This window comes from Dendrobates tinctorius, unplaced genomic scaffold, assembly GCF_039654945.1.
Source record: "Dendrobates tinctorius isolate UK_male_01 unplaced genomic scaffold, ASM3965494v1 ptg000126l, whole genome shotgun sequence".
NCBI lineage: Eukaryota > Metazoa > Chordata > Amphibia > Anura > Dendrobatidae > Dendrobates > Dendrobates tinctorius.
In genome coordinates, this window is record NW_027361794.1 from 23,879,913 (window position 1) to 23,892,961 (window position 13,049).

At 44.9% G+C, this 13,049-nt stretch overlaps 1 protein-coding gene across 1 annotated transcript in view; it reads right to left on the bottom strand.

The window, feature by feature from the left end:
• Positions 1-11,727: 11,727 nt before the first annotated feature.
• LOC141047181 (uncharacterized) overlaps positions 11,728-13,049 on the bottom strand; it is a 44,786-nt gene continuing 43,464 nt past the window's right edge. The window contains exon 7 of the mRNA XM_073542136.1: positions 11,728-13,044. Coding sequence (XP_073398237.1) covers positions 11,855-13,044 — 1,190 coding nt within the window. The 3' untranslated portion in view covers positions 11,728-11,854. The remainder of the gene's footprint in view (positions 13,045-13,049) is intronic.

Here is a 13,049-nt window from a genome sequence, read left to right on the forward strand (position 1 = left end):
AACTATACACATCATCCCCTGACCTTACCTCCGCCGTACTACAGAACGCCACTGACTGTCTGTCTGCAGTCTCCAACATCATGTCTGCTCTCTATCTGAAACTCAACCTCTCCAAAACTGAACTTCTTCTGCTCCCGCCATCTACTAACCTCCCTAAATCTGACATTTCCCTCTCCATGGGTGGCACCATAATAACACCCCGAAAGCAGGCGCGCTGTCTGGGTGTTATGTTTGACTCCGATCTCTCCTTCACCTCCCATATACAATCTCTTGCCCGCTCGTGCCGCTTACACCTAAAGAACATCTCTAGAATCCGCCCTTTTCTCACCATGGAAACAACAAAAACCCTCACTGTCGCCCTGATGCACTCCCGCCTGGACTACTGTAACGCTCTATTAATTGGCCTCCCCTCACTCGACTCTCCCCTTTCCAGTCCATCCTTAATGGCAGCAGCCAGGGTTGTCCATCTGGCTAATCGTTACTCGGACGTGTCCACTCTTCGCCAGTCGTTACACTGGCTGCCCATTCATTATAGGATACAATTCAAAGTACTTGTTCTCACCCACAAAGCTCTCCACAGTGCGGCACCCCCTTACATCTCCTCCCTCATTTCTGTCTATCGGCCTAACCGACCGCTGCGCTCTGCAAATGACTTTTGACTAACCTCTGCCCTAATCCGTACCTCCCACTCCCGACTCCAAGTTCTCCCGTGCTGCGCCAATCCTCTGGAATGCTCTACCCCAAGATATTGGGACCATCCACAATTTGCATAGTTTTAGTCGCTTGCTCAAAACACACTTGTTCAGAGCGGCCTATCACATTCAGTAAGCAAAGTCATTTTATGTTTGTGTGTGTGTAGCCCATTCACTATCTCCATCTAACCCCCACCCCCTGAAGATGGCTGGACCATCATTGTAAATACATCATTGTAAATACAAACCTGTGCTTTGTATCTCCCCCACCTCATTGTAGATTGTAAGCTCCCACGAGCAGGGTCGTCTTATTTCGCTTTAATTATTGTATTGTTAACGTTGTTACTTATGACTGTTGTGTTTGAAACTGTTCAACTGTAAAGCACTGCGGAAGATGTTGGCGCTATATAAATAAAGATTATTATATTATTATCCGTTCAGGGGCAGTAGGGGGCAGCATGAAAGCCCCGGACTGAGGATCCTCCCTGAGCAAGGATATAATTATCCCCACCCACTGACTCTCATCCCCACAGGATCGAGGTCAAATAATAATTTGCAACTCTCACTGAACGTACGAAACTTATCCTTCTCACCAGAAAAGGTGTCAGGTAGCTTGACTGAGGGTTCGGGAGAGTGCAAGATTACATCTACAGAATCACCAGTCCTACCAACAACATGGGGGGGCACCCAGCACAGTCTTGTAGTCTCCATCAACTCTTTCTGCAATTAAGTATGGGACGTGGCCAGGGCCCGGTGTTCTACCAACAATTCCCGCAACATCTGGGTCAGACTGGACACCTGATCTGCCAAGTTATGAAGCAGATCCAAAACCATGGGAAAAAAATGATAAACACCTTTAAATATACTGGTCACTTATAATGTAATGCTGCTGTAGCGCAGTAGTGCTTAACCTCCACCAGGGGGTGCTGATGAGAGAAGAAAGGTTGCACTCACAGCGTACCACCACAGTGCAGCAGCACAGGTGCCACTACGTGGCAAGAGAGTGGTCAAATGAGCCTGGTCATTAATGGACAGGGAACACAGTACAAGAGGAAAGAGCAATACACGTGGTTAGCTACAAGCCAGAGAAGTCAGAGCCAGTCGGGAGCAGAGATGTGAGACAGTAACACAGGTCAGAGGGCAAGACGGGTCAAATACCAAGAGGTCACAGCACGGGGAGCAAACACGAAGATGAGCAGGGTAGCAGGAGTGGGGAAGGTACGGGAACTCAGGAAACGGGCAGAGGACAAATCAGGGTGTAGCGGAGTCAGCCGGTCAAGCCAGGGGCAGGAACTATAACTGACGCTGCCTGCTGGTAGCAGCGGACTGAAATAGTCAAACAGATCCCAAAACGAGGCAGAGAAAGTTAAGCCCCACACGACCAGGCCAGGGAGAGAATAGCAAGAAACAAACCCTGACTTTGATCATGACATCAGACCTACCACACCATTTTAAAATGGTGATAAGTGTCCGATCAACAATAAAACTTCCTCATTCTTCTGAACGGTGCAGTTTCTAATGGTCGGATCTAAGTGATCACCTATCTTGTGGAGCCCATGGATCAATAATAACTTGCTTTAACCAAAGAACCCCATTACTGTAATTACCACAATTATACATCCCAGTTATGGGGGTGCACAGTAGATGTGCAGGAGCTGCCTGCATTTTACAGTCAATGGTCCACTATAATCAGGATAACGACTGACAGATATTTGCATATAGCTGTAGGGTGGGCCCCTAGGGTCCATTCCCACTGTGGGCCCCAGACACACCAGTCCGACCCGGTATATACATACATATATATATATTTGGAGGAGTCATATCTCCCGACTCTGCAGATCGCATGCTGGTGTTATACTTGGCAGGTCCGGACCAGAGGTTATGGAGATGAATGAGGGAGACCAAACGTTCAAAAATAAACTTTCCTTTACATAGCAAGAACTTGATGAGAAGCATATACATCACATTGCAGTTGTCATACTTTATGAATGCTTCTGCATTATGCAGTCAGGAACTTTCAGGATTCATGTGGCGGTACATAATTTTTGTTATAAGTCACAATAGTGCAGCAAACATGAGCTAAGGACCTCACCCTACTCTGTGTCTCCGCTATGCTCCCTGCCTGGAATCCAGATTCCCACTGCCATTATATCTTTGCTTTACATCAGAACGTACTATCTGATGTCTCCCTCCTGCACACAACACCATATCAATTCAGGAGGACTGCAATCAGATAGACCAAAGGTCACTAATCACAAGGAATTTGTTCTCCTGTGTGCCCATGTAGCTCAGTATGAGGGCTCCCACACAGTATGGTGGCCCCCACAAACCCCACACAGTATCACGGCCCCCACAGCACCTCACACAGTATTATGGCCACCACCACCTGCTACAGACAATAAGGACCCGCAGTCAGTATGGAGGAATTTACAGTCCATCACAACCCTTTACTTTATGGCCCGTACCAGCCACACATTCAGCATGAGAGTCCCAACAGCTCTTCTCTTAATATTAAGTCTCCACAATTCCTGATTTAAAAAAACACACACTACTCACCCAACCCCGTTCCCGAGGTGAACTGCTCCAGTCTGTGCGGTGTGAGTATTGAGGCTCCATACTACAGGTGTGATGTAGTGACGTCATTGTGCCTGCAGTACACGGAGTCTCAGACTTACAGGTGAAGGCTGAATGGTGGATCAGGAGCTTTGGACTCCCTGACTCACTATTCTATTCAATGGTATCACCGTCATGGGAGTGTGGATAGCACTGAAATTGTGATGATGGGAATGAGAGGGTGACCAATACCAAACCCCACGAGCCCTCTCAATGTATGGGCATCATAGCAACCGAGTGGGCTACCTTTATGGATGATACACTCCTGCCTATCCAACTATCGTATGGTAAATATCTCATAGATCCTGGGTTCATTAGTATCTGCACCAAGAATGAGGCTAAGTGAGTATTTGTTAATTAGCTGTGAGGTTGTCGGTGGGGTGGATGGAACCATCTTGAGCAAGTAGGGGGCAGTACTGTGGGAACATTAGAAAGTGGGGGGAAGGCAGTACTGTGGGGACATAATACTGTGTGTGAGGGGGATGCCAGTCCTGTGGAAAAATTATCCTGTGTGTATGGCAAGCTGGTATTGTGGGAACATTTTAATTTTACTATGTAGGGGGATGGCGGTACTGTGAGAAGATTATACTGTGTGTGGTGGGATGATACTGTGAGAAGATTATACTGTGTGTGGTGGGATGGTGATATTGTGAGAAGATTATACTGTGTGTGGTGGGATGGTGGTACTGTGAGATTATACTGTGTGTGGTGGAATGGTGATACTATGAGAATATTATACTGTGTGTGGTGGGATGGTGATACTGTGAGATTATACTGTGTGTGGTGGGATGGTAGTACTGTGAGAAGATTATACTGTGTGTGGTGGGATGGTGATACTGTGAGAAGATTATACTGTGTGGGGGGGATAGTGGTACAGTGAGAAGATTATACTGTGTGTGGTGGGATGGTGATACTGTGAGGTTACACTGTGTGTGGTGGGATGATGATACTGTGAGAAGATTATACTGTGTGTGGTGGGATGGTGATACTGTGAGAAGATTATACTGTGTGTGGTGGGATGGTGATATTGTGAGAAGATTATACTGTGTGTGGTGGGATGGTGGTACTGTGAGATTATACTGTGTGTGGTGGAATGGTGATACTGTGAGAAGATTATACTGTGTGTGGTGGCATGGTGATACTGTGAGATTATACTGTGTGTGGTGGTATGGTGGTACTGTGAGAAGATTATACTGTGTGTGTGGTGGGATGGTGGTACTGTGAGAAGATTATACTGTGTGTGGTGGAATGGTGATACTGTGAGAAGATTATACTGTGTGTGGTGGGATGGTGATACTGTGAGATTATACTGTGTGTGGTGGTATGGTGATACTGTGAGAAGATTATACTGTGTGTGGTGGGATGGTGGTACTGTGAGAAGATTATACTGTGTGTGGTGGGATGGTGATACTGTGAGATTATACTGTGTGTGGGGGGATGGTGGCACTGTGAGAAGATTATACTGTGTGTGGTGGGATGGTGATACTGTGAGAAGATTATACTGTGTGTGGTGGGATGGTGATACTGTGAGAAGATTATACTGTGTGTGGTGGGATGGTGGTACTGTGAGATTATACTGTGTGTGGTGGAATGGTGATACTGTGAGAAGATTATACTGTGTGTGGTGGAATGGTGATACTGTGAGAAGATTATACTGTGTGTGGTGGGATGGTGATACTGTGAGATTATACTGTGTGTGGGGGGATGGTGGTACTGTGAGAAGATTATACTGTGTGTGGTGGGATGGTGATACTGTGAGAAGATTATACTGTGTGTGGTGGGATGGTGATACTGTGAGAAGATTATACTGTGTGTGGTGGGAAGGTGGTACTGTGAGATTATACTGTGTGTGGTGGAATGGTGATACTGTGAGAAGATTATACTGTGTGTGGTGGCATGGTGATACTGTGAGATTATACTGTGTGTGGTGGTATGGTGGTACTGTGAGAAGATTATACTGTGTGTGGTGGGATGGTGGTACTGTGAGAAGATTATACTGTGTGTGGTGGAATGGTGATACTGTGAGAAGATTATACTGTGTGTGGTGGGATGGTGGTACTGTGAGAAGATTATACTGTGTGTGGTGGAATGGTGATACTGTGAGAAGATTATACTGTGTGTGGTGGGATTGTGATACTGTGAGATTATACTGTGTGTGGTGGTATGGTGATACTGTGAGAAGATTATACTGTGTGTGGTGGGATGGTGGTACTGTGAGATTATACTGTGTGTGGTGGAATGGTGATACTGTGAGAAGATTATACTGTGTGTGGTGGGATGGTGATACTGTGAGATTATACTGTGTGTGGGGGGATGGTGGTACTGTGAGAAGATTATACTGTGTGTGGTGGGATGGTGATACTGTGAGAAGATTATACTGTGTGTGGTGGGATGGTGATACTGTGAGAAGATTATACTGTGTGTGGTGGGATGGTGATACTGTGAGAAGATTATACTGTATGTGGTGGGATGGTGATACTGTGAGAAGATTATACTGTGTGTGGGGGGATGATGATACTGTGAGAAGATTATACTGTGTGTGGTGGGATGGTGATACTGTGAGAAGATTATACTGTGTGTGGTGGGATGGTGGTACTGTGAGAAGATTATACTGTGTGTGGTGGGATGGTGATACTGTGAGATTATACTGTGTGTGGTGGGATGGTGGTACTGTGAGAAGATTATACTGTGTGTGGTGGATGGTGGTACTGTGAGAAGATTATACTGTGTGTGGTGGGATGGTGATACTGTGAGAAGATTATACTGTGTGTGGTGAGATGGTGATACTGTGAGAAGATTATACTGTGTGAGCGGCATCATATATACTGCATAAGGGGTGTAAAAAGGCGAGTCATAAGAACAAATCCTCAGGGCTGTGCGGCATTTGTATATAGACTGCCATCTGCCGTCCAGATGTGACTACGGAATCACTGGGAAGAGGGAGAGTTTCAGGAAGGAAGAGTCTAGATGATACACCAGGTCTGGTGACCTTGATGACGCAGTTTCCTGTTATTATAAACGCCATAGCTCCAAAGGAAAGGGGTGTGGGGAGGAATCAGAGGTACGGCCATGGTAAAGTGCCCGAGGCAGCTGGTTGTGTGGCAGAACCCTGCTTACAGGGGCATAATGGGGGCATTACACTGTGTGGGGAAAAGAAAGGGGCCCTGTACTATGAGAACACTCTGTCTCCTCACTGCCTGTCCTCCATATTGGGGTCATATGTATCTATTACAAGAAACGGAACAGAAACGTGATGATTCTTAAAAGAGTCTCAGTGTAGAAGGGGTTAATGTCCCCTGCGCTCAGTAATGGGGGGAATCTCCACATACCTCCACCTGCAGAGCCGCACTCCACATATATGGCTGCTCTGTGCACAGGACCTGTGATGAGGTCACAGGAGGGGAGGAGTCAGGGGTCACATGATCTCCGGAGTGCAGACCTCCATGGAGCCTTCTCCTCAGTCAGTGACATTCCCGCCATTATTCGCCCCTCACTACTGGCACAATTACCCAGCGCCGCCTTCTCTACACAGTGTTATGTGTGGAATGTAACGTGTGATTTCTCTGGAGGGAAATAGACCCCACACAGGAGGGAATTCTCACCAGTTACCGGCCGTCTACTATATGGCGGCATATGATTGTGCTATCGACTCCACACCAGGAGCTAAAATGCCCAAATCTCTAATGTAACCGCTATAAGAGAAGATATAACAAATTTCCCCTAAACTCACACAGCGGAGGAGGCCTCACTTGGAGCAATGTGACTCGCGCACAGAAAATCTATTCCCGGTTCTGTGATTAAGTTATCGGCCAACAGGAAGAAGAAAGGTCTGAATTACAGCCCAGACTGGAGGAGAAACTGCAGGAGTTAGAATTGGCCAATCAGCGCTCTTCACCCCTATACTTATCTACACAAATACAAGATATGAAATGACAATTAGACGCCATTCTCACCACCAGAACGGAGAGGCGCTAACTTGGAGTAAAGCCGCGTTTTATCACCATGCCAATAAGCCTAATAAGATGCCGCTCGTAAGCTCAGAATGAGAGAGTCACTGCATATAATCTCCTCTATAAAAGACCCTAAGGGTCAGATCTCAGCCCACCCCGATGTCATGTATAGCACTTATAATGAATACTCCCAGAGTTTGTATTCCCCCCACAATCACCCCCCTCACTACTGGAGTCATTCCTTCACACACTACATCTACCTAACCTGACTGAGTCCGCGGCACAACAACTCCATTTACACATCTCTGAGGAGGAAATAGTTTCAACAACCAAAAAACTAAAAAGAGGAAAGGCCCCGGGGCCGGATGGTCTTACAGCAATATATTATAAAAAATGCAGCGATGTGCTGACACCACATATAAAAACCTCTGTAATTCACTACTAAATGGCTCACAGCTGCCCCCTGAGCTCTACGTGGCGCATGTAACCGTAATCCCTAATCCTAAGAAAGATCATCTCACAACAAATTATAGACCTATATCCCTCTTATACATTGACTTCAAAATCTTTACATCCATTGTGACTAACAGGATCAATAAAATCCTCCCTCACCTCATCCATCGGGATCAGGTTGGTTTTATACCAGCGCGACAGGCCCCAGATAATATTAGGAGAGCGTTAAATATTATTCATACAACTAACCTACAGCGAAAGCGACTTCTCCTGCTTGCATTAGATATTGAGACGGCTTTCGATTCGGTGTCCTGGACATATCTCTTTACGGTTCTATCGGAAGTCGGATTCTCCCCTAAACTTATAAAGTGCCTCCAATTTTTATATGATAGCCCTATCGCTTATGTAAAACTCCCGTCACCACACCCCCCTCCAATTAATATCCAGAGGGTACCAGGCAGGGCTGTCCTCTATCTCCGGATCTTTCTGCACTTACAATGGAACCCACTGGGGAAGCAATAAGGAGAGACCAGAATATCCTGGGCCCTGAGAATATGGGAGACCAATATAAAGTCAGCCTCTTTGCGGATGATCTCCTGCTAACATTAATAAGTCCCCACACTACACTCCCTCACTTGTTTTCCCTCCTTCACGAATTTGAGAAGATCTCAGGGTTAAAGATTAACATTGATAAATCCGAAGCATTATTTGTAAATTTTCCTAAGAGCAAACTAATATAGCCTCCCATTTTGGGTTTATAGACAAAGAACATTATCGAACATATCTGCGTATCAACTTAACAGCCAACAGGTCACCTCTGTTTAGGTGGAATTACACTCCACTGATCCAAAACTTCCAGAGGGACCTGGATAGATGGGCTTCCTCAAAGTTATCCTGGCTCAGCAGAACACAGGCATTAAAAATGGTGTCACTGCCTCGCTTCTTATATCTATTTAGGTCCCTCCCAATTATGGTGCCAGCCAGAGCGTTCACTCATTCACACTCTACGATGTCTAAGTTTCTTTGGCTCGGAAAACAACCCAGAATTGTGCAAAAACTTATGTTCCGTCACAGAAAAGAAGGGGGTTTATCCCTCCCTAATTTTACACTTTATTACAAGTCGGCACAGATTGCTCCATTAATAAGTGCGTGTTCATATCCCAATAGTCCGAGATGGGTTATTCTGGAATCATTTCTCTCTAAACCATTCTAAACCATTATCAGGCCTAATGTGGATCACAGACCGACTTCCACGGGGGTTAATGAATGTGGCTCCTTTTACAGTCCACTAGTTGCTTCTTTGGAGGAAAGTCCAGTTTAAATATAACTTACAATCAAGCCCTTCTCCCCTGACAGCTATATTACACAACCCCATGTTCCCGCCAGGCCTTGAGCCACAAATGTTTTCTTGGTGGAAGCTGAAAGGTAAATGTGGCGCCCGCAGGAGTATGGTCGCCACAGTGGCATTACCTTCTTCCTAGGGAGTGTGATGTCATGCTTGGAAGCAATGAATGGTCTCTCTGGCAGTTAATCACTACATGCAACACAGTTCCCACTCCAGGCCAGCAGAGCGAGCTCTGAACCAAAACTAAGGGGAAGAGCTACTCTCTGGGGGCCAGGAAGGAGATGAGGAGTTCGTGTGAGGAGGGCAACGAGTGTAGGTGTGAGGAGAGGAGCTGGGAGATTGAGCAAGGAGCTGAGGCTCATCGCCAGCTACAGCGCATGATCTGGAGCCCGGTCTCCAATGCTGTATGGATACTGACGTTCCTGCAGCAGAAACCAGAGGAATAGGAAGCTGTAAATGCTCTGTTCCCCTATAAGACTCGGAGGCACAACAGCAACGTGTGAGCCAGGAGAGATAGAAGGCTACAGCTGTCTGCCATACGAGGGAGTTCTAAGAGAGAACAAGGAGGAACTTCAGTGTAACACAGTACTGCATATTCCTCAAATAAGCGCTAGGAAGGAGACTACACAACCCATCTGCATAGAGAGGTTCCTAAATTGCTTCCAGGCTAACCAGCTCCTGTTCCATCTGTACTCTGGATTGCATTTGCCAAGCAAAGTAAAGGTAAAAGAAACTGCACCCTGTTGTGTCCTTGCCTTCTTCCCACAACCTCTTCAGCACTGCTACATCTCTGTGCCTAACACTGCACCCTCTTCATCAACACCTATTCTCACTGCCCTGGGACTACAGCTCTACCTGTGGGGAGCTATCACATCTTGCTGCCATATACCATCTGTCCCAGAGGATCTGTCTGCAGCTTCGGCTTACCATCTTCATTGCTGAGCACCACAGGTGGCGTCACGTATCATTCACTCATAAACTTTATTCATCCACTCTTAAACCCCTTATACATGGGCGCCCAGGGCCACGGACCGGGTCACCGTGCTGTGACACTTCCCTCTCAGATACTGGCCCGGTACCGAGTACCCCACCGCCCTGGTGGGCGACCCATATTCATATACTTAAACATTTGTGTTACCCATTTAAGATCTTACTTGACAGACAGGAATTTGTTCAAAAATTTGACCCTCCAGTTAGGGAGGTAATGCGATTGAACCAGATCTCCCACTTTGCAAAGCAGATCCTACCGAGCGGCACTACACTCAGGGCAACGAGTTTTGAAAATAAATGTCTAAATGACCCTTTGGGCAGGGGAACGATCTCATTGATCTACTATGCTATAAATTCTCCACAAGATGATGAAAAATTGAAGTATATGTTACAATGGGAGGAGGATCTGAGGTTTTAACAGTCAATTGATGAATGGTATCGTAGCTGTGACACCCTATCAGAAGGTAGTCACCAGACTTCCCTTGTGGAGACCTCCTTAAAACTATTGCACAGAGTCTATTATGTACCGGAAAAAATTCACAGCATTTTTCCTAATGTCTCGGAAGACTGTTTTAGGGGCTGTGGATTTTCTGGTGACATGAGACATATTTGGTGGTCTTGTACGGTGGTTTCTGAGCTTTGGGAGAAGGTGAAGCGTCTGATAGCACAGATGTATGGTGGACCGGTTCTTCTGGAACCTTCTACCCTTTTACTGTGAGCCAGGCCTTCCTGGCTTCCAAAAAGCTTTCAGAAGCTAGTAAACTACTTATGTATGGCCACTAAAATCCACATTGCGGCAAAGTGGAAGTCGCCCTCACTGCCAATATCTATGGTAAAAGAGAAGATGAACGACATTATGTTATACGAAAGAATAGAAGCAACTAGAACCGACAGGTGGGATTCTTTCTTCAGGGTTTGGCATCCCTGGATGGAGCTTCACTCAGATATTCGACTGGATCAGGCACCGAGGCTCTCTCCGTAGCCAATTGAGAACTGGTCACAGCCTGGGACGGGATTCATATATGATCCTACAATAGTGAGTTGTATAACCGCTTTAAACACCCTGGATTGGTTATTGATGATAACATTATAGATTATTGGATATCATATAATTAAATCCTTTGTGCCTTTCCCTACCCCGTCTATGTCCTGTCTCTCCTTAATTATTTGAAGTTTATTGAATGTATGTTAAATTGTTAGTTTACGCATTAACCTGTTTGTGATGCCATTCACATTTTGGACGCATGAAATATGATATTAGAAACAATAGGTAATATGGCCATTTCCTTGCATGCGTCCTGCATTTTGCCAAAGGAAAGGAAGTTGCCTAATAATTAAGCACACCTTATATAGGTTGTTGGTGTCATTAGACCACACCCCTCATTACAGAGATGCAAATCACCTGATTTACATAATTGGCAGTTGACCTTCAAGCCTACACAGCTTGGAGTAGGACAACATGTATAAAAAGGATGATGTGATCAAAATACCCATTTGCCTAATAATTCTGCACGCAGTGTACATCACCTCACCCTATATACTGAACTTTGGGGTACATGTTTTTTCTATTAGTCACCTACTGACTCACCTTAAGGGGGTGAATTATGGGTATAGTTTTACATTTGGAATTAATAAAGTTTAGTTTTATCCTTTTGTCAGCAAACATGAGGAATGACAAGAGACAACCAATTTAAGAAGATTCTATTTTGGTTAAAACTATTCCCACATTATGAACATAAAAAAGGCTTCTCCCCTCTGTGACGTCTCTGATGTTTATTAACAGTTGATTTCCAAGTAAAATATTTCCCACATTAAGAAAATGAAAATGGCTTCTCCTCTGTGTGACTGCTCTGATGGCGTTCAAGAAGCGCGTTCTGGTTAAAATATTTCCCACATTCTGAACAGGAAAAAGGCTTCTCCCCTGTGTGAATTCTCTGGTGTTTAACCAAATTTGATTTCTGGATAAAACATTTCCCACATTCTGAACAGGAAAAAGGCTTCTCCCCTGTGTGAGTTCTCTGATGCTTAACAAAATGTGATTTCTGGTTAAAACATTTCCCACAATCTGAACAGAAATAAGGCTTCTCCCCTGTGTGAGTTCTCTGGTGGATAACAAAATGTATTTTCTGGTTAAAACATTTCCCACATTCTGAACAGGAAAAAGGCTTCTCCCCTGTGTGAATTCTCTGGTGTTTAACAAAATATGATTTCTGGTTAAAACATTTCCCACATTCTGAACAGGAAAAAGGCTTCTCCCCAGTGTGAGTTCTATGGTGATCAACCAAATTTGATTTCTGGTTAAAACATTTCCCACAATCTGAACAGGAAAAAGGCTTCTCCCCAGTGTGAGTTCTATGGTGATCAACCAAACTTGATTTCTGGTTAAAACATTTCCCACATTCTGAACAGGAAAAAGGCTTTTCCCCTGTGTGAATTCTATGGTGATTAACCAAATGTGATTTATCTGCAAAACAATTCCCACATTCTGAGCAGGAAAAAGGCTTCTCTCCTGTGTGAATTCTCTGGTGTTTAACCAAATTTGATTTCCGGTTAAAACATTTCCCACATTCTGAACAGGAAAAAGGCTTCTCCCCTGTGTGAGTTCTATGGTGATTAACCAAATCTGATTTCTGGTTAAAACATTTCCCACAGTCTGAACAGGAAAAAGGTCTCTCCCCTGTGTGAGTTCTCTGGTGTGTAACAAAATGAGATTTCTTGTTAAAACATTTCCCACAATCTGAACAAGAAAATGACTTTTTTGCTTTAGGAGCAGTTTGTTTTTTATTGCCTCTTTTGTGACTTTGGTTTCCCTTAGTAGTCAGTAATGAATCAGAAGATGGGATCTGTTTCATAGGATCAGATGACAGATCTTTGCTGTGAATGGATGATGATATATCTGGAGTAATAGCAATCACTTCAGTTGTATCTTGTAGGATCTCAAGATCATCAGATTTAAAAATTGAAGATGTCAGCGGTCCTTCTGATCTCCTGGTACAGTCATCTGCT